Raw genomic sequence first — 27,818 nt, forward strand, 5'->3', positions numbered from 1 at the left:
CTCAGGAAAGAATTTGAGCATAAATTCTACATATTGCATTTTGGGGTCAAAAGTTAAAATTTGATGAGTCTAATCTCAAAAATATTTAATTTTTTAGACTACAGAAATTTTTTTTTTGAGAGTATTGGCTTGGTGAAAAACAATTCTGTTAGAATTTCAGTCTCACTGTGTGGGCAGTCTTCTGTGAGTTGAAAAAAAAGTTATAAACAAATCAAAATTATCTTTCACTCCAAATGCTCTCCAAATGCATTTGTTTTGCAGAGTTGGATGTCTGAAGTAGATTTGTCTCTGATTTTCTCTCTTTACTTAAAAGCTAAATTTTTTTACGTTGGTTCAACAACCATTCCACCCAAGTCATGTAAGTGTATATGGTCTGATGTTTCAACTGACATGCTTTTATTGGCATGTGTTTATAAATTTATTTAATTTTATTAAGTTCATTGGTGTTCAATTATGAATAATACCCTTGCTGACTCATTAATTTTATCCCCATATTTTGCTTGATTATATTTAGCATTATAAACATGTCATTAAAAACTCAACAGTCCAAAAGGGTTTTGTAATCATCCACATCTAGTTCCTTTTGCTTCTTTCTATCCTCTTCCTCATATGGGAAGCTATAGAAAAATGGAGCTGCCTGGGGGTAGGGGAGAAGAGCTGAACTGTTCAGGAAAACTTAGACACATGAAGATAGTGTTAGAGATTCCATTCAAGGAGCTATTGGTGATTTTCATCCATTTTAATCATTCAAAGCTACTTTTGAGCTAATCTGAGTATTAAGGGAAAGGAGAGCAAGCTTGCTGATAATTCTTGGCTTCTAGAAATGTCTGTGCATGTGTGTGTGTGTCTTAATGCTGTGGGAGAATTTTTATTTATATTTTAAACATATAAAGCAGTCAGGTTAAGTTACTAAGTTCCCAGAAGACAGGCACATTTCAACATACATATATTACCGTATTAAAGATAGCACCCCATGTATACCCCCAAATGCTATGTTGTCAAGTATTTTGAAAAATGATTGGTTGCTAGTGACTCCATATGTTGCTATGTTTTATTTTGGAACATGTTAAAATCTCACTTAGGTTTCATTAAACCATTTTCCTCCTATTTTTTTGAAAGGTCTATTTTTTCCTTCCAAAGAATTTGTTTGAAGTTCTACTTACATATCCTTGTTAGCTATTACTAGGAAGAAAATTTAAGTGGAAGTAGCCATTCCCTTTACTTCATAGTTATATATCATTACATTTCATAGTCCTAGAACAACATGAATATTATTGAGGTTATAATAATAATAACTAGGCTTAAATTTGGGACACTGGTACAGTAATATGCTGCTAATTATCAAGGACTCTGTTAGTTTTACAAATCACTGTCGGAAAAAAAAAATCTCCATTTAGCTTTTTCTGATTAACTTAGGTGTACTTAAGTGACTAATTTTGTAGTTGATTGCAAAAATCCAGCTAGTGGTATAAATAATTGTTTTTACAGGTATTTTGAGTTTGTGCACTGAAGCAGCCTCTGGAAAGGGGAGCATTGGTGTTCAATTCTTAAAAGTTTGTCATTTTCTTATCTTTGCTTATTTTTTGGTGGTTGCAAAGAAAGTGTGAGCAATAAATTATAGCCTCTGTATCATGCTGGCTTAGAAGTTGAGAAAAGGGCCAGTAATTCTGGTTTCATCTCCTCTGTGAAAACTTCAACATTCATGCAATGCCTGCCAAGCAGACCTGGTGGTCTCCAGGGAGTATCTATCATGTAACCCATAGACCATGTATTTGATTCTCATCATTCTCCCTGACTATCTGTTCCTCTTTGAGCTTCTTTATTATTGGTGACAATCAAAGTTACCAACTCTGCTGCTCAAGCCAACTTCTGCTTCTGCTTTGTCCTGCTGATTTCTGAGGTCAATGGCCTCAACTCTTGCTGAGTAGAAATTGCCTTTGAAAACATGTTCTTGTTTAGCAAAAACTTATGGTATCTAATGCAATTGTTTTCATAGTCCTGGGACCAAAGGTGTCTGGGTTTGGGTAAACTTGAGTGATAAAACCTTGTACTTTGGTCACCTCCACTCTGACCTTTTTCACTGTCCTTCCTCGGAGGTTTCTTGTGTCCTCAGGTAGATGCATCACTGGAAGAGGATGTAGACAAGCCCAGACAATTCATGAAGTATTTTTTAAATCTTCAATTAATCAATTATTGCATATAAGAGCTGGGGTGTAGGCCAGAGGTATGGGGGGTAAGTTTTCACCAGAGAGAGTGAGGAGCAGACAGGCAGATGTACTAAAATACACTGTTGAGGGTCTGCTGTGCCATGTGGGTTAGCTCCCTGGCCGGGGATTGAACTCATATTCTAGTGGCTGCTGATAGCTTGATAGTGCTGAGACTTAACCCCTTGCGCCACTAGGGAGGACCTCATGAAGTATATTTTTAAATTTATTTTTGAGATATAGTTGACATATAACATTGTGTAATTTGAATATGCATAATGTGTTTATTTGTTACATTTGCATATGTAAACTGGGAATAAAGTTTCCTTGATAGTTGAAGATTTGAGCCTGGGAAGCAGTCTGACAGATTTTACTCTATGTGAGCTGTTCTAATAACCACCAGTTTGAATTTTGCTTACATAGGTAGAAACAATGAGGCATTGACATTAACAATGTAATTGCTCTTGATAGGAAGGACATCTAGTTTAAGTTGCTCCAACCTGAAGATATGCTGATACTTGAGGAGAGTAATGCAGGATTTAATTTCTTTCTTTCCAAAGATTGCACTGCAAATATGCAAGATGAAACCCATTGTTAACTTTTCTCCATCTGATTTTTTGGGTGTGAAAAGACTGGTTTTACCTTTAGGCAGTGGAATTCCTGCATAAGCTTCAGGAGAAAGCCTGTTCACACTTAAATTTGTGAAGATGGTTTTGCTCTCTTGTCTGCTAGACTGTGGAGAGAGGTGGGACAGGTCCCCAGAAAATTTTGCTATATTCACAGTTTACCACTATAAAGTTAGCTAACACCTTCGTCAAGTTGCATAATTATCATTTTTTGGTATGTGGTGAGAACAATTTAGGTCTCATCTTCTACTAATTTTGAAGTTGATAATAGAGTTTTGTTGTTTTTAATCACTGTGCCATGCATCTGATCCATCCCAGAATTCTAAGACAAACAAAGCTTAGGGCCAAGTCAAGGACTTCTGTGTGATGATGCTTGAGAACTCTATTGAAACAATTTCAAATTCATTCTGCCTCTTAAAACATGAATGAAATTAAGGTTATCAATGAACATGGGACCTACATGTTGATGGAGACTCAGAGATGACAGAGTGTAAAAGTGAGAGTAGTTATAGGTTTACTCAGGCGTCCCTCATGTTTTTATTGAGTTTCCTCACAGTTCCCAGAGTGTTGCCAAGAAAAATTATTCCTGAGAAATTATAACTTTACCTTTTAATTATTTCCATTGTCATTGCTCATTTAATCCTGGCACTCCCGCCTTTACCATTGTTAGATTTTCAGTTTCTCTCTGCTTAATTCTGGTTGTTGTTATGAGTCAGATGGCTGCCATTGGTTTGCCTTTTTTTCTTTTACCTCTTCACCAACCATGGAAAGAAATTTACAAACATGTAGTGACTGTGTGACATGTAGAGGTTTCTCTATTTATGTCATTTTATATTCTTTCTTTGAGCCATTGCTTGAAAAGCAACAGATGGGGCTATCCAGTAGCATGTGAGAGATATATTTAACATTGAGGACATTTTCAGCATGAACTATGTGACCAAACTTCACAGTCATCTTATTTTCAATTTAGTAATTACTGGAATAATTAGATGAGTTCCTCTGCAGATGGCACTTAAGTTTCTTGACACATGTGCCCTTGTCATCTATAGCAGATGATATATGTAGTGCTTGTTCTTCACTACAGCAATTGTATATAGGGGATAAAAAATGACTTTAAGCCTTCCTGCCAAAATCTCTAATTTTGTATAGACTCAAATGCAGCATCAAACCCACTTTGACTTTAGCTGACAGAGCTGTTGGCTTGCTGTGTTCAGTGTAGTCGCTGATGGTAGAACTGTGCTAACTCTAATACTCATAACCTAGAAAATTTAAACTTTTAAAAAATTCTAAATATTGAATAATAAAATTATAGAATGCTTAAATTAAACATGAAGGAAATCACTTTCAAACCAAATCCAAGGGAACTATTTTCACATACTTTCTTTTACTTTACTAAAATGATATATTTGGAATTGAACTTTATAGAGATAAAATTTATATTCCATAAAGTTCACACTCTTATAAAGCATATAGTTGAGCAGTTTTTAGTATGTTCACAAAATTGCATAATCATCACATCTAATTCCAGAATAATTTCATTACCCTCAACAGAAATCCATACCACTTTGCAGTCATTCTTCATTTCTCCCTCTCTCCATTTCCTGGGAACCACTAATATGCTTTCTGTGTATAAGTATTTGCTTATAATTTTTATCTGTAGGCATTTCATATAAATGGGATCATATAATATGTGGTTTCATGTTTGATTTCTACCACTTAGCATAATGGTTTCAAGGTTCACACATGCTATAGCATGTACTAGTAATTTTTAAAAAAATATTTATTTATGCATATAAGAATTGGGGTACAGGCCAGAGATGTGGTGGTGGGGGTCAGAGGATTCACCAGAGACAGAATGGGGAACAGAACAGGCAGATCGACTGAAGTACATAGTTGAGGGGAGCAGTGGGCGAGACAGGAGAGGTCTGCTGCGCCATGTGGATAGCTCCGCTGCTGGCCAGCATCGAACCCGCACTGCAGAGGCTGCGGACAGTTTCACAGAGCTGCACTCAACCACCTGTGCCACCAGGGAGGCCCTGTACTAGTAATTTTTATTGTGGAATAATATTCTATTATATGAATATACCACATTTTATTTATCCACTTACCAGTGCATGCACAGTTAGGCTATTTCTACTTTTTGGCTATTATGAATAATACTGTTATAAACATCCAAACATATTTTTTATGAGAACATATATCTTCAGTTCTCTTGGATATATACCTAGAAGGGGCTTTCTGCTGCTGGTTATATTTGGAATTTTACATTGCTTTAAAGTAAGGACAGTTTTTATAGTTTGTGTGCAACCCTTATACATATGTGGTCATTGCCAACCTTAGTACCATTTCCATGGTACTCTACTCATGTAGAAAGTGCATAAATATTTAACTTGCAGTTTTACATAATATGTTTGGATAATAGTCCCTTATGCAACTCTTCAGACTTCCCATTAAATACCCATAAATATATAGAAAAAGATGGAATCAATAAATTCTGGGAGGGACATGAACTCTGTTGAAAGAACAAAATTTGCCAAACTAAGCTTTTCTCTCTGCTTTAGTTACATTTTGTGCTTCTTCCTAGTTTTCACCACCCACGGAAAGGAGGGAGAAAGAGTACCTTCCCTGGTATTCAGGGAATTCATAATTCAGAGTTTATAGTAGTAAGTGTGATATAGTGGTGCCATCTATTTAGTTGAATGAAAATTGAGATTATATTAGAAGATCTGTCAGAATACAATGGAAAAAAACTGAAAGGGAAAAATAATACTTGATTGCCAAAAATGATAACCCGGTTAAGAAAAAAACAAGAACCTTTGAAACAGAAACTTTACCAAAGACGTAATTGAAGAAAACTCTCCTGAGCACTAGAAAAGCCAGGGATATGTTAGTGAAAATTTTGGATTCCAGGACAAATCAATAAAAGATACTTTAAAAAAAGACTATTTGAGTAAAAATTGTATGTTAAAATGAAAAAAATCCAGAAACATTTAGCATATGATCTAGTATCCCAATGATTGAATAAAAGCTAAGAAAAAAATTGTAAAAAAATATTAAACATTAAAAGTGATGGGTGGTGATACTCAACATGACTTTTTAAAAATATTTTCTATTTAAAATGCTCTACTATACGTAGGAGCTACTTAGTTTTCAATGTTTTTAAAATAGTTTTTTTTATCTAATTAAAATATTTCATAAGCCATAAAAAGGTAAAGTCAATATAGACAATTTAGTATTTGTCCTGTAGTTACAATGACTAGAAGGAAAAGCATGAAGTCTTAACAGTGGTTGCCTTCTTTTTTTATCTTGCAGATTTTATGTAATTAGCCTCATGTTGCTTTATAATAGAAAGTGTACCTTATCCAAAAATAAAAATTTGGTTTCATTAATTAATGACATTAGAAAGCACAGATGTTTCTGTTTATGAATGATAGATGGATCTGACCCACTTGAAATATATCCTTTCTATTCAGAAATTTTCATTTGATGGATACATTTATTAAAGTGTTGCAAAACATGGAAGAATTCAACATTTACGTGGTCATCAAATATTTAAAGAGTGGCTACCCTATGCCTGCTGCTTAGAGTACAGTGAATAACTAAGACATATAACTAAGACATAGTCCCCATTCTTATGCAGTTTAAAATTGAAACTTTGAAAACCGTTGCTAAAGCTGTCAAAGAGGCAGTGGATGGAACGTACAGTACACAACATTGGATGGAACATCCAATATTTTTCTTGACCAACCTGGTCAAGGGGAACTAGGAGGGCTTTCAGAGGAAGTGCAGTATCACAGTTAGTCAGAAGATTTAGTGAATCATTGTTCCATGAAGTTGAAATAGTCTTTGCTGAGATCAGGGGTGATCTATGCTTGGGAACCAGGAACAGATGAATACACCAGCAACAAAGTTTGCTATTGCAGAGTGATGTATGATAAAGGCTGAAATCAGTAGTTTGGACATGCAAGACCTTGTCAATAGGCTAAGGAATTCAAGTTTTGTCTTATGGATAATGAGAAACCATTGGAAGGCGTATTAATTTCGTAGGGTTACCATTAAAAATTACCCACAAATCTCGCAACTTAAAGCAACAGAAATTTATCCTCTCAAAGTTTTGGAGGCCAGAAGTCCAAAATTAAGGTGTTGGTTCCTCTGGAATCTCTGGGGAGAATTGACTTCATGTTCTCTCCAGCTTCTGGTGGCTGCTCCCAACTCTTGACATTCTTCAGCCAGAGGCTTTATTACTCTCAATTCCCATACATTAACATATCTTTCCTCAGTGTCTTCTTTTTCCATTTTTTTCTAGGGCATTTATTGTATTTAGTGCCTGCCCTTATCTAGAATAATCTCACATTGAGTGCCTACTCTAATTATATCTGAAAAGGACTTTATTCTTTTTTTTCCCTGTCATACAACAGTGGTTTATTGGCATTTTAAAAATTTTTTTGCATCATTGTTCATTTTTTGCACAATATTTGATTTCTCCTCTCAAGTGTTGTCCCCATAAAATTACCACCACCAGGACACCTGTGAACCTCACCATAGACTCTTGTGCGCTTCCATCCCACTTTCCCACCACCCCCCATGAATGTCTTCAATATATAGTTTGACTGCTAGATTTGTATTTTTTCCCCGATTCCTTGTATGGTTTCCCTATGTTCCTCCTATAAGTGAAACCATCCAATATTTTTCTTTTTCCTTCTGACTTCGCTGAGCATAATCCCTGCCAGCTCCATCCATGTTGCTGCAAATGGCGTAAATTTATCTTCTTTGATTGCTGAGTAGTATTCCATTGTGCATATATAGCACATCTTCTTATCCAGTTACCTGTTTTGGGGCATTTAGGTTGTTTCCATATTTGAGCTATTGTAAATAGTGCTGCGATGAATACAGGAGTGCAAGTATTCTTTTGAATTCAATGTTTTTTTGTCCTTGGGTAGATTACTAGGAGTGGAATCACTTGGTTATATGGCAGATCAATTTTTAGTAATTTAAGTTTCCTCTACATGGCTTTCCATTGGACCAGTTTGCATTCCTACCAGCACTGTAAGAGGATTCCTTTATCTCCACATCCTGGCAGCATTTGCTGTCGTTAGTTTGCTGGTGTGAGGTGATATCTCATTGTGGTTTTTAAATTTCCCTTGTTATAAGTGATATTGAGCATTTTTTCATGTGCCTGTGGCCATCTACATTTCCTCTTTGGATAAGTGTCTCTTTGGCTCTTCTGCCCACTTTTTGACTGAATTCTTTATTTTGTTTTTGTTGAACTGTGTAACCTCTTTGTAGATCTTTGATATCAGTCCCTTACCAGTTTTATGGAGTACAAATATTTTCTCCCAATCTGTCGGTTGTCTCTTTGTCTTGGTCACTGTCTCTTTTGCTGTACAGAAGCTTGAAAAGGCCTTTATTATAATTAAGGTCATATTTTGACTTCAGGGTGTATGTATCCTTTGGGGACTATGGTTCAATATTACAGGGAATTTGAATGAGTTAGACTTATATTCAGAGGAATTAATTGTTCTGTCTACCATGTAGATAAGGGATTTGAGGGGCTAAAACTGAGCACATATGGATCAGTGGGATATTAGTGGCTTCAGAGAAAGAAAGCAGAGATAAGTAGAGAAAGTATTGTGAGGATGGTTGGTTATTGTCAAGGGGTGAAGAGAGCAGGTGGTGACTGAGGACAAACCTGGTGGTGAGGAGAGGCTTTTAAATAATGGGAGACATGGAACATTTTTCATGCAAATGAGAAAGACCTTGTGCCACAAAGGGAAGTAGTTGAAAATATAAGAACGAGGGGCAAAAAGGTGGAGATAATTGTTGTGTTCTGATGAAGGGGTGGGGAATGAGGTCCAGAGCGCAGCCTGAACTTGACAATACATATATCTGATGGCTTCTAGACATTTTAGCAGCTCTGTAAATATGATGATGGTGACTCTGAGGAAGGTGGTTACTCCTGTTTGAGGCCTCTCCAAGTGACAGGTGCCACACAGATTATTTTCCGTGAGTTACTCATTTGATCTTTGATATAGCTATATTTATGGTCTTGTTTTATTGCTCAGAAAACTAAAGCACAGACAGATTGAGTAATTTGCCATGCAGATAATAAATAGTGGAGTGTGATTTCCTCCCAGGTAGTGACACTGCTGCACCCGTGTCAACAAGCCATGTCAACACCACGTCTCCTTTTGAAGGGAGAGGCATAATCAGTGCGTCTGTACTTTGGTGTATTTTAACTTTGATGGCAAATACTGCACATTACAAAGCTATTATCTTGCCTGTTTTTTTTTTTTTTCTCGTACATTACCTCTTGTTTAGCGGTTGCATGTTTAAAGTTGAAAATTAGGTTGAGGAGAGGAGCAAGAAGAGTTGTAGTCCAGGTAGAAGCCATGTGTGTCAAGGTGTGTCAGTCTATCATTTGAGTAGCCCATGTTAGTGGGATGTACCGGCCAATAGTCTTTATCCTTTCCCCTGTTCACAGGGGATGCTGGCAATAGACAGGACTTTAGAGAATTTGCCATGCAAATTAATAAATGTAAGGATTTCCAATAACTTTGATCATTTATTTGAACTAAAAATTGGGTCATTTAAATTGTGATGCTGTTTTTTATCTTTTCAGTCCCTCCTGAAGCCATTGGCTTCTTGTCTGCAGTTGGGGTCTTTATTGTTCTTCTGGCCGTCCTCTTCCTCTTCATCAACAAGAAGCTGTGTTTTGAGACCATAGGAGGCCTCCCTTGTCTGGAGCAACACGGGAAAAGAAAGTACTCTAAAGACAAAACTGGAATCCACGAAGGGCTGGGTAAGCATTCTGCTTCACAGTCTTCTGAGACTGACAACCTGCTTTGGTTTAGGTTGGGGAAGGAGTGACACTGTTTCCAGGATGGGGCCATTAAGAAATCACACATGAGCTGCTCGGCAGCCACAGCGGCGGACATGATGAATGGCTATTACTGAAGAGTACATTAGCTTTATGAAAGCAACGCGCTGCTCAGAGTTCGAAGAGCAGATGGGAAAAGGCTGACCGCCACTTCCCGTCTTCTTAGCTTGTTAGATGTCTGTGCTGAGTTTCCCTCTGACTAATGCTGGAAGGAAAAAATTATTTTTTGATTGACAAGAACCTTGTTATGTTTTAGTCTTGTTATGTTGGAACAGTGTTGACATTTCACTTCAGTTAGCTGTTTTTGAGATTTTCGGTGCTCAGGACCACTTCTCATCTTACGTGGCAGCATTTACTTTTCCGAAGGGAGGTTTTTTTTCTCATTAAGCTTTCTGAATATACTACATCATTTACTAACTGCCTTAAAAAAAAAAAAAAACCTTAAAGGAATAATTGGCTTCCTGCTTTTACAGGACAAATTCTATTTTCACTTGGGGCAGTGTAGAATTATGCGATAAAGGGTAGTATTACAGAATGATGTCTATAACCACACAGAAACTGGGCATTTAGAGATAGTGCTCTTACCTATTGCGTAATAGCTTTGCTCTATTTTAAAGAAATTACTCTGGTTTTCACCCTCCCCTCCAATATGGGGCAACTAGTGGAGGAATAACCTTACATTATTATATGGAGCAAAGGCAAGGCCTTGAGGGGCAGACCTTCTAGGCATTCTACTTCCTTGGTATGTTCTAAGTGATCCTGGATGTAGGCAATATTTGTTTTTTTGATACAGCAGTTTTTTTAGCCATGATTCAGTTTTTGCTTTGCTTTAAGAAAAGGCATAATTCAGGAATGCATGTGTATTGATGATATGTTTCTTCATAATAAATCCCCCTCAACTTTGAGAGTTTAAAACAATAAGTGCTTATTATCTGATAGCTTCCGAAGTTCGGGAATTTGAGATTGACTTGGGATTGGTTATAGAGTATGGTTTTTCACGGGGCTGCAATTAGAATTTTGGCTGCAGCCATCTGAAGGCTTGACTGGCGTGCATACTCACGTCAGCATGGCAAAAGGTCTTAGAGCCTGTCTTCGTGGAGCCTTCCACCAGCTACTTGAATCTCTATGACCTGGTAGCCAGCTTCCCCCAGAGGGAGAGAAACCAGAGTGAGGAGCAAAGAAGGAAACTCCAGTGCCTTTTATGACCCAGTCTGGGAAGTCACATGTTGTCATTTCTACTACATTCTAGTTATTCATGGAATATAGCCCACCGTTCAAGGGAAAGGGAATTAGGTTCAACTTTTGGAGCAAAGAATATCAAAGAGGGCAGGGACATATTTTAAAATCACCATAGGAGATGATAATGGAGAGGAGTATAAATTGCAATTTTGGCAACTGATTTGGCATTGCTGCTGTTTCTGTGGCCTTATTTTTTGAACTCTGCTTGGGACATCTGACTCATCACTTGAAAACGGGATGGAAGGTCTTAGTTTGTCAGATAAAATCTGGGACATACAAGTGGTTTAGCTACTAATGTTCTAGCTAAGACATAGGTAAGTAGCATGAACTCACTTCTGCTTGGTCATGGGATGCTTTAGAGTGAGGATTCATAGTGATTCTTGCAATTTATAGCAATTACACCCTTTAGCAGCTGACTGTCACCAGTTGTGTGATCTTGGAAATGATAGGACCATTTTTTGTTTTTCATCAATATGCTTTTATTTTGATTGCACATTGAAATAATATATTGTTAAAATACACATGGGTATGTGAGCCTTGAACAACATTTATATACATGCACAAATCCATTTATATACTTGGCTTTTCCTGTAAATGGACAATGTAAAATTAAGGTATTGGTAAATATAGTATATTACTGTAAATATTTTTTCTCCTTATGATTTTATTATTTAATTGAGATACCATTGGTTGCATCCTCGTTAGTGTTTTGGAAGTACAGGATCTCTCCCTTCAGGTGTAGTCACCTCACCCACCCCCAAGCACTCATACTCCTCCACCATAAAGGTCCAGAGCGCTCTCTTCCCTCCCAGTTCTCGCCTCTACCTCTGGTCAGCTTTCAAGAGCAGGTTTTAAAGTTTATCTTTTTCTGACCTTTGTTTGTTTTTTCTATATTCTACACATAAGTGACACCTTTCTCTGACTTATTTCGCTTTAGCATAATCTCTTCCTGCTCCATCCATGGAATCATTTTGAGCTTCATTTTCTTTATCTGCAATATATTCTTTCCAGAGTTGATGGAGAGTAACTGAATTAATTTTGTAAGGATACCAGCATGGTGCCCGTGCCTAAATCCAAATCCTTTAGCCTTGGTTGTGTAGCATTAACAAAATACCAGTCAAATAATGGCTTCCAGGTATACACACAAACACATTATATCATTTCTTAAATTGGGAGATTAAAGTTGGTGATGTTTTCTCCTTTGCAAACTATAAAAGGTACAAGGAACTAAAGTTAGAGCTATTTAAGATATTTCCTTTTTGTCATGTTTGACATGTTATCCGAGTATTTTAGAGACAATTATGAATTATACTTGCAAATAAGTTGAGGTTTGAAGATAATGTCGAAACAATAACAATAAAGCATGAACCAGAAGCTGTTAGTTCAAGAAATACTGAAAAATCCATGTCTCAAAATACCAGTGGGGTCATATGAAGGGAGTTTTAAAAATAGTTTAATCAGAAGAATGTCTAAATTACAATGTCTAAGAAGCAAACACCTTCATTTTGACATTCTCCCTTTAAAAGTTTGATTATCATTTGATCAAAAATCTTTGAAAAATGTGTAGATTTTATCTAACTTTTGATATTTGCCTTAATTATCATCCTTACAGCGTTAATTTCTTTGTGAACTGGGATATTCTTAACTGTATTTTGACAAATGTAAAGAAGTAAGGAAAGCAGCCTGGTGTGGTGGGAAGAAGCACAATGCAGACAGCTAGCGAGAACTTGTTTTGTCACTAATCAGTCCTGATATTTTGGGAAAATCATTTCTCTCTGGGCATTAAGTCCAAATTTGTGAATTGATGGGTCTTGAAGAGCATTCTCCTGATTCCTGTTGTGTGATCTTTTTGTTTCATAGGGTTGACCATCACAATCTGTTCTTTTGGTTTAAGTCTATGAAGGGGAGAGGCCACATTAAAAGTGACTTAAAACCAATTAGACCATCTTGCTCTTTAATTGAACCATATGGAGTTGCCATATTTATAGATCAAAAACTGTCCAAATATCAGCAATTATAATTTTTATGATCTAATATATGTGAGGTTTGAAGGAATAAAGTTACTTACGTTTGTTTGTGTGTTAGCACAAGAGAAGCAAGAGGGGACTTATTTTCTGAAACCATGTTGTCAGGAATTTACCTGATGAAAATAATTTACCTTCTTTAGGCTTATCCTTGGTATGGGGAATATGTTCCAGGACCATCAGTGAGTGCCTGAAATGTGGGATAGTACTAAATCTTTTCTGTATACACATAGCTGTGATAAAGTTCATTTATAGATTAGGCAAAGTAAGAAATTAACAACGAATAACAATAAAATGGAACATTTGTAGCAACATGCTATAATAAAAATTATGTGAATGTGGTCTTGTCCGGCCCCCCCCCACCGTTTTTCCTCCTCCTCTCTCTTCCCCCCATTAAAAAATCTTATAGTGGGTAATGTTTTCTATTTCAGTAAGGGGAAAAAGAAACTGAAACTGTTTCTTCCTAATAACACAGGTAGTAGTAATAGTTAGATAATGATAATGGATACTATCATATAACATCCACTCTTGCCATGCACCTGCTAAGTATGTTATCTGCATTATTTGATTTCTTTATACGAGGTAGTTTTGTTCACTGGTAATGATTGTTGTGGTGAGAGGTGTATACCTCTTAGAACAAAGAAGCCATTGTTCAGTTTTGAGATAAACAAATGAGTAAAAATAAAAATTCTGCAGTGAGATACAAGTTTTTAAGGAAGCCTAGTGGAGAGAGAATTGTGTTTTTTTATTACTGTTGCTTTGTTCCCCACCCCCAGCTTTCTTTACGTATCAAAGACATAATTTCAAGAGTGGGGCAAAGAGCTTCATGTTAAGAAGCAACAATATAGAAAGGAGAGAGCATTTAGAAAGGAGGATATGAGGGCATTTCCTCACAGCCAGGGAGGGTAAGAAAGCAGGAATGGCTTGGAAAGAGATTTAGAGGACTTGAAATATTGCCTGGCTCTTGGGAAGGATGGCAGATGTGGGGCGGGATCGGAGTGGTTGTGATGAGAAGATTAGAATCCAGTGTGGGGCCTGAAGACAAGGCAAAGGCAGAGAACCATGTGCTTCCCATCTGAAGCTGTGGCAGGAGTCTATCTCAAATGTTTTGAGAGTGGGCCTGGGATGGACAGTGGCATAGAATGTCCTGGAAGGGAGAGAAGTAGAGAGAACTTGAAAAGACTGTCCCGGAGTTTTTCATGGGAGAAGTTAATGGCAGCCAAGGATTTTAGAGGTTTCTGCAAGACTCTGTGGGGAAGAAAAAACAGCAGAGGAATGAGTTGATATGCCCACTGGGGAGCTGTTGCAACCTGGGCTGGGGCACCTTTGTATCAAAGGTTGGAGATGAACAGCCGAGGCTCCCTGCAGTCAGGACTGGCTTCATGGGCATGCAAGCTGTGCCATTGCACAGGACCCCACTATTAGCAGGGACCCTATGCTTGGCTTTTAATGATTTTGAACCATGGGCTCTGCATTTTCATTTTGTGTTGGATCTTGCAAATCAAACTTATGCTGCCTAGAATGGTCACCATGAGGTATTGCAGGTATGGACACTTCACAGGGAATGCTGTAGGGGCAGAGATCAGTTCCTCTGGAAATCAGGGGAACCAAATCAAGAACAACACATCATGATAAATAACTGTATATCTACGCGCCACGATCCTTGAGGTACAGGAATGGGAGTTGGAGTGAAAATCTGAAAGACTGATTATCTCAAATGAAATGGACCAAATTACTTTTAGTGAGCACATTTTAGTTTCTTGATGCTGAGGAAGGAAAGGAGGGCTCCAGAGGAAGAGGAGAGCACCCTGGAAAATGTGAACTCGGTGTTTGAACATTTAGGCGTAGTTGATCCTCAGGACTCTGCAGTCAACCTATGAGCCGGAGCTCAGGTGTGACAAGAACTGAACTGAGCTGGCTTCTCTCCACATTTGGTATAAAGGCCGAAACCACAGTTTCCTTCCAAGACAACTCCTGTCTCTTTACCTACAACCAGATGGTTAGTTTCTGATCAACAGGGACCTCCAATTTGCCCCAATTCCCAAATTGGGCCATGAGGACTACTGTTGTCAAATATTTTTTATTTCTCTTCTGCATTTAGTCAGAATCTGTTCAAGTACAGCTTTCCCATTATACCATTCATGAAGTATGTACTATTATCATTTCAGTTTCACAGACAATAAAACTGAGTATAGGAAGGGACTTTTCCCCAAGTTAAGTAGCAGAGCTGGGATTCACATTCAAGACGATCTAATGCCTGACACCAGGATATTCATTGCACTTTTGGTTTGTTCACCTAATCTTCCCAATGCAATCCACTATTTTATGCTTTTGAAGTTCTGGAGTAAGTTAAAAAAAAAACAGGGAAAAAGTGGCATTGGTGGTTTGGTTTTCTATGGCTGCCATGCAAATCACCACAAAATTGGTGATTTAAACCAATATAAATTTATTTTTCACATAATTCTGGAGACCAGGAATGTAAATTCAAAGGGTCAGCAGGTCTCTACTCTTTCCTAGCTGTTAGTGTCCACTGTCCTTGGCATTCTTTGAATTGCAACTGCACTATTTCAATTTCAGCCTCCGTCTTCACACTGTCACTTATCATTGGATTTAGGTCTTACTCTGATAATCCAGGAAAATTCACCTGAAGATCTGTAATTTAGTTACATTGGCAGTGACCCTTATGACATTCGCAGGTGGGATTAGGACATGGACATATCTTTTGGGGGCCAGTCTTCAGCCTGCTGCAGGGGGAGAAGAAGGTGGAAAAATCACCTGGAATGCTTTCTGGTTATTCGAAACTAGGAGAGTTGATAAAGAGTTGGATACAAGATTCCCCTTACTCCATTTTCTTTGAACCGTGCTACTTCCATATTCCCTGACTGGCATTAGCAGGATTCTTATAAAGAAATATAACAAAAGTGCATCTGCCATTTCTGCTGTAGGTTCTTGTCAGCAGCCAGAGTGCTCTCCAACTGTAAGTCCCATTGAACTACACTGGATTTCTATCCTGGGAAGCTTTTAAAAAGTACCAGTGTCCAAACCCATTGCAAAGGAATTAAATCAGTAATGGGAGTGACCATGGCAGGGCAAACAATATAGCATTAAAAATAATGCCATGTGTTCTAATAGTGTGGCCAAGGTAGTGTGCCACTGACAGAAGGGGTAGGCAAGTCTCATTGTTATCTTAAGTCAAAAATACTAAGAATATTCTCAATGAGATTATGAAAGCATGATTAATTGAACACTGTTTGATGGGTCTAAATTCTAAAGAACACAGTTGAGAAATTTTTGGTTTGAGAGTGCTTATTCATCCATTCAGTAGTATTTATTGGGAGTCTGTTACGTTCCCAGTGTGCTGACAATAAAATGGTGAGAAAGTGAGACAGAGTCCCTACTTTCTTGGAAATTACATTTTTGGATAAAGACAGAAAAAAAATAGACAAAACGAAAGTAAAAAGGCAAATAAGTATAAATTGTTAAAACGTCATAAGAGCTTAAAACAAAGACTAATTGATATGGGCCTCCCTGGTGAGCAGGGCTTAAAGTCTCAGCACTGTCAAACTATCCCACTCAGTCACTGTGGCATGAGTTTGATCCCCCACCAGGGAGCTACCCACATGGCGCAGCAAATCTCTCCTGTCTCGCCTGCTGCTCCCCTCAGCAGTATATCTCAGTGATCCGCCTGTTCTGCTCCCCACTCTGCCTCTGGTGAATCCTCTCATTCCCCACCCCTCTGGCCTACAACTCAGTTCTTCTATGCGTAAATAAATAAAACTAAATCTTTTTTTAAAAAAGACTAATTGACAGGATGGAGGTTTTTTTTTTTTTGGATAGGGTTGACCCTCTTCCTAATTTCTGGGTGGACATAGATACACACACACACACACACACACACACTCTCTCTCTCTCTCTCTCTCTCTCTCTCTCTCTCTCTCTCAATTCTGTTTCTCTGGAGAACCCTTACTAATAAAGTTCCTAAGTACTACTCAGTTATCGTACTCTTTTTGTTATCTCTCTCACTCTCTCTCATCCATCTATGTATCATTTAACTACTGAGAATAATTATTTTAAGGAATTTGTTTATACTATTATGGAGGCTGGAAAGTCCAAAATCTGCAGGTGGGCAGAGAGGCTAGAGACCCAGGGAAAGTTGATGTTTCCGTTGAAATCTGAAGGTCATCTGCTAGCAGAATTCCTTCTCTCTTGGGGGAGATCACTCTTTGTTTTATTAAGATCTTCAACTTGAGGGCCTCCCTGGTGGCATAAGGGGTTAAGCACAGCACTCTGAGTTCAATCCCTAGCCAGGGAGGTGACTCACATGGCGCAACAGACCTCTCCTGTCTCGCCTGCTGCCCCCCTCAGCAGTGTATTTCAGTCAGTCTGCCTGTTCTGTTCCCCACTCTGTCTCTGGTGAATCCTCTTTCCCCCCATACCTCTGGCCTGTACCCCAGTTCTTACATGCATAAATAAATTAATCTTTAAAAAAGATGATCTTCAACTTGAATGGGACCCACACATATTACAGATGATAAACTGCTTTACACAAGATCTGCCATTTTAAATGTAAATCTCATCCATAAAACACAAAAAAAACCCAGAAAAATGTTTGAGCAAACATCTGGGCATTGTGGCCTGGTCAAGTTGACACACAGAATTAACTACCATGGGAGCTGACTGAGCATCTGTGTTTGTGGTCTTGTTTCCTTCATATGTTATGGTAGAAAAAAAAAATGTTGTGGTAGAGAGTTTGGGAAGAGATCTTCATTAAAAAACACACACACACACACATTAAAAAAAAAGCTCCACATTTTATTATGGAATTTTTCAGGCATACAGGAAAGTAGAGGGTGAATGGTATAATGAATTCCATATGCCCATAACCCAGATTTGACAATTATTATCAGACAGTTTATTTCTAAATTATACCCCTTTGTCTCTATTTGTTTTCCTTGCTCAAGAGGGAAGAGATATTTAAAAATTTCCATCCTTTACTATTTGTTTCCTTGCAACTCTCAGGATGGGTTATTGCCCCCTACTCAAGAATTTGAACCCAGAAATAAACATGTTGCACAGCTAGCTGATTGTTGGATATGGGAGACATTAAATGTTGGGAGGAAATGAAAGTCCTTTGACAGATCTGGGCAGATTTACAGTTGGAATAGGCGCAACTCTGCTTTCTGAGCTATTTACATAATGGTGCATGTGAGTTACCTTAGAAACAGATTCTTCTAGTGGCATTTGAGCTTCCTCTGTGATGCTAGGCTATTAATAAAAACAAATCTGAAGCTCTCCCTTAGTATGAATTGCTGTGGAAATGTTTAAGACGTGGATTTGAGAACTCCCTAAATATACCTTACTATTTCAAAAACTGCAGATAATTTTCTTCATGATTTTTCACTTCACCAATGATTGCATAACATATGGGTCTATGTATATTACATTTATAGTCTTAAGTCTTAATTTTCAGCAGAAACTCTAGAGCCCTTTTGTGTTCCAACTATATGGTGGAATTTTATGACTGAGAATTCCATCTAGATCTCGATAAACCTGGGAAGCCATGTAGAAGCACCCAGTAAATGTTTATTGCTTGGAGGACTGAAGTTCTCAAGGTATTAAGCAGTACGGGTCCCTGGGTGATCTGAGAGATCTTAAACACATATTCTTTTGCTGGAGATAGGTGAAACTATCTCACTAACTTTTTGGTGAGCTTTGAGGGACTTTAATGTATTAGAGGTGAACATGTCACTATTCTTTACAGATGAGTATATTGCTCTTAAGTCTAAGGCTTGTGTAATTGCATCTGGGAAAGAATGGCATCACTAACAATAGTCATTCTCTCTGTGATGTCTTCCAGAGACAGAGCCTACTGAGAGGATACCATGGGTGGTGTGGCTTAAATTAAGTCTCTAAAAAAGAGGTGGCTTTTGTGTCTCTCTGGTCAGGAAGAAAGTATTGCTCATTATGCTTGAAAGAGATGCATGCCTTTCAAGAAGTTCAGTTGATGGGTAGGCAGCAAGGTGAAAAGATTATAGTATTAGTAAAATTTTAGTAGAAGAGATCACTGTTTCTGCATGGAAGTGTATGTCAGTTGAAAGTGCGGGTTCATGTACTTAGCTAGCTATTTGAGTAATCAGTTTTAAAGTACTTATTGGAGTAATAAATTTAAAAATCTCATCATTTTTTCTTTGTCTTACAGATTAAAACAAAATAAAAAGAGCCATTAGAGTATCTACATTCTTTTAAAACCCATTTAAAAGAGCAAATGTCTTATTCATGAAAACTCATAATCATTGCAAGCATATATTATTCCAGGCTTTCTGATTGAGGCTTAATGACAAGGTGACAGGTATTATTGTGTTATTTGAAATGTGTGAATTAAGGAATTAAAAAAAAACATTTTGAATCGTATTTTCTTAGTTTCAATACTCTGGATCCTCAAAACAGTTCTTAATACTTAGGAACAATTAATGTCATTTTTATGGAATGAAATTGCTGTCTGCTTAAAAACTGCTTTTCTTTTTTGTTTCTCCTCAGTGAACACTGACTACAGAGTGGTAATTTACAGTTGTCATTCCACAAAGGTGCAGGCCACTTGATGTGATTGAGGCTGGTGGAGAAAACCTTACTTTTAGGGTGCTAACTCTTAGAAGCAAAATAGAAATCATGATATTGTAAGGAACACTATAGAAAGATAGTGAAGCACTCACTGTCTTATCTGGACTCTTACACAGAAAACTGTTTTTTTCAAAGTTGGTCTTTGATCTTCCCAAGTCCTTGCATCACTTTTCTTCCCCTAAATGAGGAATGCTGATTAAACCTGTACTTGGAAGTTCACCATTCTATGTTAGAAACATGTCAGAGTCATCGTACATTTTTATTTTGCCCCTGGGTTGACTTTCTAATTATAGCCGTCATTAGGGTTTCTTTCCTTTGTGTTAGTTTTAAGAACATTTTAGAGCTAGAGTTCTATTTAGAATTTCTCTAAAGAATCTGAAACTAACCTAACTGTATATTTTGTGTGGGACTCTATGTAGAAATGGGATGCCAGTGTGAAATGTCATTTTCCATATCAGCTGGAGGATTTTCCTTTCCAGTAAATGCTTTATTGCAGTACTCATATTTATACTGGTGTTCTTGAAATGCTAGCATTTTGCTACTAGGAATCCCACTCATCATGAGTGATAGGAGTAAATCCTAGTTGAACTGAACTGTGTTAACAGAAGATTGTAAAAGTAGTTGCTGTTCCTCAATGAGAAAGCTACAATATCTCTTAGTGAGAAATTGGGAGGATTAAGGGAGAAGGAGAAGAAAAAATAGAAGATAGGCATTGTTGGCTTAAAATAGAAATATAACTAAAATTTTTGTTTAACCAAATAGACACAATCTGTGTAACTATATATGTATTTATATATTTATACAACTATATATATTTATACCATTGTATATACATAGTGGTATAAAGTAGGTCACACATGTATGTAGATTCAATTAAGAATGTTTAGATTTAGTATCATGTAGAGAAAGCAGTGCTTCCTAGTGCTTATGTCAAATCCCCTTGCCAATGGAAAAGGAAATGTAAATGGCCTGTTTTCAGATCTTCTCTGGTTGGGACCACTTTGGCTGGGCAGATTTGAGAGCCATCATGTAGTCCTCCCTTAACCTACTTACATTTGCAACCACAGAGATCCCATTAAGGCTGCTGCTTTTGATGGGATCCCAGGGGATCTGATTATTAATGTTTGCCAGACACAGCAGTATTGACATTGTCATGTTATTAACATTACTATTCTAAGAACTCAGTGATGAAGGACCCCAAGAGATCTCATTTTGATAACCACTAATGAAGGAGATAAAACATGTAGCAATAGTCATTTTAGTAATGAACAATTTTACTATCTGCTTAGTTTGAGGCTTGTGTAAACAAATGTATGGAAAACATAAGAAAAAAATATTGAACAGTTGTTAGTATTGATTTAGGTTTAGAGTTCCAACTTAAGAGTATTGATATGTTCATTCATAAAAGGTGGCCCAAATAAATAAAGACGTGGGGCTATTTCCTAGGACTTGACAGAAACATGCATAATGTATTGATGATTTTTTCTAGAATGTTTTTTCAATATAAATGTTTCATAAGATGAAAGTTACATATTTCCCTAATCACAAATACGTTGGGAATTGGATTAAAGCTTGCTTGTGTCACTGTTCGTTGCAGGATCTCTCACAGACTGACTAACCTCACCAATTTGTCCTGTGGCACTGGTGGCAATGGGGAATAGTACTCTTTCTAGACTGAAAAAGATAAGATCATCATTTTCTAGAAAAATATAAGGTCATCATCCAACATTTTGAAAGAAGTTTAAAATGTATGAAAACTATGTCTAGACCTAGGATGTTAGCCTCTAGATTAAGCAAACCTAATTTATGGAGGCCAATGGAATTTAGTCCAGTTTGATTCAATCAACATTTCTTGACTATTTTCTATATGCTTGATGTAGTTGCTAGATTCTAGAAATTGTGATAAGTTTGTATCATCGATATGTTTGAAGCAAAATGATTTCATGTGTGTTAAATGCCAACTATAGTGAAAAACCCAAAGGAGGGTGGCTAAGGGAGGCTTCCCCAAATCTTGCTTTAGAATGTTATCTGCATGGAATATTGATGGTTTACCAAGTATAATTACGTTATTTTAGAGGTGAGGAAATGGAAGCCCAGGGAATTAAATATTTTCCCCAAGATCACAGCTAGTTGTAGAAATGGAATTGACTTATGGTAACTCATATCCATTTTAGTGTTATTTCCATCATCCCTCATAGCCTTTAAATTTTTTCATTTACATAAACATAAATACAAAGGCAAATTATAAAGATAGCAAACTTATTAGCCATCGGCTAGCAGTGGGAATGGGGATTCATTGTGTATGATCATGAGAGATCTTATTGGGGTGATGAAATGTACTGGGTTAGAATCATGGTTTGCACAACTTACTAAATAAGCTTACAAAAATGTACTATACAGTATACTTAGAATGGGTGAGTTTTTTGATCTGTAAATCATACCTCAATAAAACCTTGCTGCTCTTTGTGTGTTGATGGGCCGGCAGTGTTTAGAGATGATTAGAAATGTTTTTATTGTCCTCCTAAACTCTTAATGAAAAAATAAATAGTTGTAAATAGTCCCCTGAAATATTTTGATGATGATGATCATCTTGTTTAGCCAGCAATACATTTTTTGTTTTATTTTGACAGAGAATATAGAAGTAAGCTTTAGCCTAAGCTTCTGTCAAAACTCTCATATGTCAAATTTATGATTTCATAATTTATATTCTCATTTTGGGGAGAATACTAGATATTTTTTCTTGAGAGATAAAGGATTGCATATTATTATAATTTCACTAATTTGGACTTAGGAAACATTTTTGGTTCTTAATTGAAAATTTAGTTTTTAAAATATTAAATAATGACAATGGTAAACACAGAAGACTGAAAACAAGCAAAATACATTAAACTGTTAAATGAAGTAGTAAATAATATTATGTATGTTTATTCAAATATTCAAAATTATTGATTGCCTATCCATGGTGGCCATGAAACTAGATGCTGACAAGAAGGAAAAGTAAAAAAAAATTAACTTGCTACCTGATCTCATGGAGCTTCTAGTTTAGTGAGTAAAAATAATTAGAGAGTCATCAATAAGCTCAATAATGAGTGTTAATAAGAAGTGCTGTCAGAGACTATTTCAGGGGAATGTAATTGAGTGTGCATTATGGGGACTGGTGATCAGCAAAATCTTTTTGAAAAATAAAGTGTAAACTGAGACTGAAAGTAGGTGAAGATGAAGATAGCCTAGAGTGAGTAGAGCTTTCTCAGATGGTCAGAAGATCCTGGTGAAATAAGATGCTGAAAGGGGGAGGTGAATAAAGAATAAACATCAAATAAAGAATGGCTAAAGACAAGAAAGATCAAACCTTGCATGACCCTCTAAGTCCTGGGGAGAATTTTGGACTATCCTATTAGCAATGGAAAGTAGTTTTAAACAGTTAATGACATGATTGAATATGTGCTTAAAAAGATCATAAAGACTGTTCGGGAGTAGGAGTGAATGCAAGGAGATTACTTAAGAAGCTCTTGAGTGGTTTAGGTAAGAAATAATGGTGACTTGGATTTGGGTATTGCCTATGTAGGTGGAAAAAGGCCCTAAGATTTGAATTATTTAGATGGAAGAATGGGTAGCCTAGGTGATAAACTGTAGATGAAGGGTAAGGAACTGTTCAAGATAATTATTAGACTCATATAACATAATTACAGGTCTATGTACATTACAAGGAAAATGATAAAAGAAATGTGCAAAAATAATTAGAGTTGTGTTAAGGCAGAGAAATTATAAATTGCTTTACCCTCTTTTTTCTTTTACCAATTTTTATAGGGATCATGTTGCTTCTGCAATTAATAAAGAAGCTAACAAGCACTGAGTGGCTGCCAATATTATGTAATCTACCTTCAGAGGGGTGCATTTTTTCTTGGGACAAAAATCACCAATCTAGTCAATCTCCTAGACTGGGAGTAATCCTATTAGTTGTTCCTGCCTTTTGCCTTGCTCAGTTTATTTTTATTCCCTTCTAATTACATTCATTTATACTGCAGATATTATTTGAAACTTCAGAATTTCCTTCAGCTGGGGCCAGTGGTTTGTGCCCATGATCCTGCAACACAGACTATCATCAGGAGACTTGTGATCATTTTAGTTAGCATAATGTGAAATGAGATCCTTTTTCATTTTGGTTGGGTCTTTAAAAAGATAAAAATTACATATAATTCATTCTTAAAATTTTTTGCACAAATTTTATTATAGGTGAGTCTGAAAATGAGTTTCTGTACAAGGACTGTGACAGTCTCTTAAGAAAATTGTGTCATTAAAGTCACATTAAATAGTCCTTCTGGAAATGCTGAAGACTTGATGTGTTTATATAATCACCGAGCATTTGTGGAATATATTTATATCTCTGCTTTGGATATAATAGATGCTTTGAAATAGTCAATGGGCTTATTAAACTTGAAGAATGTTTAAAAGGTGTGATAGTTATAATAGCAAAGACCTTGAGCAATTTAAAACTCTTGTTAAGCCAACCTTATCCTTTTTGAGATCAACATGTGCTAATACAAAGCTGTTGTTGGGTAGAGTTTGAAAAATGTTTTTTAAAATGAAGCTTCCTTGACTTAAATTATTGTTTAATTTTTTACTTTATTATAAATATGTTGGGAAAATAATTGCAACAGTTTTCATTAAAAAAAAGAGTTTTATTAGTGAAATAGGCAGCTATGGTGGAGTGGAAACAGAATAAGAATAAACTTTGAAGACAGAAGAACCTATCTTTGAACCTCACATCAGCCACTTACTAGGTTTTTAGTGTTGTCACTGTCTTATTAGCATTTTGTAAGATGGAAGCAGTGGTTAAAGCAAGAATTTGGAATTCAGGAAAATAGAATTGGAATTATCAATTCTACTCTCCTACGCATGTAAACCTTGGGGGCAAGTCACTTATCCTTTCTGACCTTAGTTTTTCAACTATAAAATATAAGGCTAATATTGTTTACAAAATTATTAACTATTTAAGTTGATTATTAACTATTAAGTTAAATTATTAACTATTTAAAATTATTAACTATTTAAGAGCATAGTAAACTGTAAAGTGTTTGGCAAATGATAGCTATAATGAAAGTATAATTTTTCTGAGGTATTAACACTTAGAGAAAAGATTGCAGGAATTTAATATATTTTTACCTTTTAAATTTCCCATTTTAGCTTAGTAGTGAATAATTGATTTTGAGTCCCTGTCATGTGCTGGGCCCTGTTATAGGTGCTTTGAACACACTTTGTAGCCTGATTTCCACAGTGAATTGTAAGTGAATTATATGCTCCTCAGATAGGTGAGTATATTTATGTGCACACAGGTAACAGGTTTTGTCCCATGCTGTGGCCTAGCTGAAGGAAGTTCCAACACTGAACCATTTTGTGTCATCCCAAAGCCATTGTGATTTTTTTTCTTTACACTGACTTATTTTTCTCAATATCTACTGATGAGAGTATATTTTAATTATAGGGCAATTTCACTTACATTTACTGCCTGCCCTGCCCCCTTCCTAAACCCAGTGGTAAGGGTCTGTTGGATTTCCCATGTAACAGCAGTGACACTGTGGCTGTAATGTGACCCCATTTTTGTATTTAACATGCCATTTTGGACAAATGCAACAAGATATTTCACTTCAGTGGCATATATTTCTAGCCAAGGAACACATTTTCTCTTAAAAGAAAATACCTGTAGATGCTTTCGAATTGTGTTAAAGATGGATTGTGGCCCTTTTATACTTCTTATTTAGTTCCATGCCTTATTCATCTTTCTTGTTTGCACTAGGCAATGCAAAATGACTTTCTCCAAAAGGTGTGATAATTATGAAAGAATTATAGCCCAAATTTGCCTCATGACCACTTTAGGAACTCAGTAATAAATAACCCACATCTTATAAATGACACAAGGAAATGATCTGATGGCTGTGAGAAGACACTTTAAATAAACCCAGTTTTCCCACTTTAATTTAGGATTGCCCTACAGGTCTTGGTTGAGAATAAAAAGAGTATATTCTCAAAGGTAACTTATCCATGAAAAAAATGCTAAATAGTGACATACTTCAGTAGATGAACTTGTGTAAAATTTTGATTTGGGGTTTGGTTATCCAGGGACCATATTATTAGAAACATTTCCTTTTCTCTCAGAATGTATTTTGACTCTCTCCAGGAACTGATTATCCTTTAAAAATTGTGTGTGCATATAGACTTTAACTTCAGCTTTTATCAAAATTTCATAGATTTTTTAAGGTACAACTCATGTAAGCTGGTATTTCTTCTTAAGACATAACTGTCCCGCTCCTTCCAAGCATCTGTCATCAGATAAAAAATGGGGTCAGAAAGATTTAACTAACAGCCTTTAAAGGACCATGTGTGTTATTCTGGGTAGGGAACACTTCTGTTCACAATTACTCTTGGTGAGGATGATCAAAATATGTGATAAAGCATATGGCTCAGGAATTTGATAGTTTTTACTGCTGCAGAAGTACAACTCTTTAATGTTTACTGTTTAGTCACTTCCTTTATTTTAAGTGACTTTAAACAGTTATAATTAAAATATTATTCTATTTAGAACAAAATTTAAAGAAATTCAGATCTTAAGACTATATCAATGACTTCCATTTTGCATTTATCAATTGTTATTAATTCTTTATTAGATTGTTAATTTAAGGACTTGGAGAGGTTATAAACCACCCCTACTCATGTGTGTGATGGGAACTTGTATGTCAAACACTCACACCTTTTTTGTTGTTTTGCTTTATACTTCTCTTAATAATGAAGTATTATAAACTGTTTTACTTCAAATAATGACTTCTCAGTTGCCACAGACCTTGTATGTACTTTTTCTTATAATTCAGAGAACTGAACTATATTTTCTATTTTTCTTTCCTTAGGTATATATATATATATTTTTTAGTATAACAGCAGAAGCCACTTTGTCTTCTCAGCTGTAAGACAGCCCCACACCCCTAAACCTAGGATAGCAGGTATATGTCTGGTATTACTCTTGCTCTGAGAAAAAATTGAGCTTTACCTGGGCAACAAATATATCTCCATGGTTACTCTGCCAGCACTTACCCCTCTTGGCTTTAGAATGTTTTAGTATAAAATGAAAGGCCTCCAACATTGCTGCCTACATAGTTTTTCAGATTCTTTCTGTAGTTTCTCATCCTTTTTGAATATTTTAAAATTGAATGACTGGACATTCTTTCATATATAGGCTGAGATTTGATGTCTTTTCATTCACTCTGAGTTCATCTGACAGTGGTTATTGAGAAAAGTTTAGGTCCAATCCCTGAAAAGGCAAGTTACTGCTCAATATATCTAGCCTCAATGTTACAGTGATATTTCTCCCACATCGGTATATTCCTGGGTTTTAAAGCCTAAAAGAACTACTAGAGATCTTCTAGTGAGTTAACTCCACTTTGCCGAAAAAGAAAAATGCAGGAAACATAACTTCTTAGCATTACAATTTCAATTAACATTACAATGTTCAGTAAAAACTTTATTCATTCATTCACCAAACATTTACAGAGTCCCTATCTGGTGTGGGTCCTGGAGCTATAAAGTATAAACCCACTCGTGGCTCTTACAGTCTCACAGTTGCTTGGAAGAGGAACATTGATAATTATTTACCACATGAAGTGAAACCTTATATCATAAAGGCATATTCAAAGCAGTTCTGAGGTCATACCTTTAATAGCATATGAAAAGTTGACATAGGAAGTGATAGGGATTTCATCATAATGAGCAAGGAAAGGTTTCTCAGGCAGGCTAGGGAGAGAAGGCTTTCTGGGCTGAGCAAACACGTCAGGCAAGACCTCAGTCATTTTAGAAAATGCTTAGTGTGTTAATGCAACAGGCACATAGAATTTTGCAGGGAGAAGTGGTGTGTATGGCCGAATCCTCAAGGCAGGGTAGTATTAAGGGAACAGCTCATGAACAGTTACATAGTCAGCGAGGACAAAAGGAAGAGCTCCTGATTGGGGAATAAATCGAAACAATTGCAAACTGGTTGGTAAATAACCACTGATCTGAAGTCCACTCCCAGGCCCAATTGTCCTCACACCCAGTAATTTAGCAATTGAAGAGTTGCTCCCTCACAGGAGGGCCTTAGTCTACTTCAAGTGCTAAGGCCTACTAAAGGGTGCTGATTATTAGGGTCTTTTTTATTTTTGTTTTAGCATCTTCATTTTTATTTGCCTGTAGGCAAGAATGTGATTTT

The 27,818-nt window shown here is 36.5% G+C and overlaps 1 protein-coding gene across 4 annotated transcripts in view; it reads left to right on the top strand.

Annotated features, from left to right (window-relative positions):
- The window catches only part of SYT16 (synaptotagmin 16), a 228,157-nt gene that overhangs the window by 100,644 nt on the left and 99,695 nt on the right, over window positions 1–27,818 (top strand). For 3 of the 4 annotated variants that reach the window (XM_037503474.2, XM_054690933.1, XM_054690931.1), the window contains exon 1: window positions 9,591–9,629. Coding sequence is in view for 1 of the 4 variants with exons in the window: in XM_054690927.1 (XP_054546902.1) it covers window positions 9,450–9,629 (180 nt within the window). In the remaining 3 variants the exon portion in view is untranslated. Of the gene's footprint in view, window positions 1–9,449; window positions 9,630–27,818 lie in introns of those variants that run through there. The other variant, XM_054690927.1, reaches the window with a different exon arrangement.

This window comes from Talpa occidentalis, unplaced genomic scaffold, assembly GCF_014898055.3.
Source record: "Talpa occidentalis isolate TD23 unplaced genomic scaffold, MPIMG_talOcc4v2.1 talOcc4.11, whole genome shotgun sequence".
Lineage (NCBI taxonomy): Eukaryota > Metazoa > Chordata > Mammalia > Eulipotyphla > Talpidae > Talpa > Talpa occidentalis.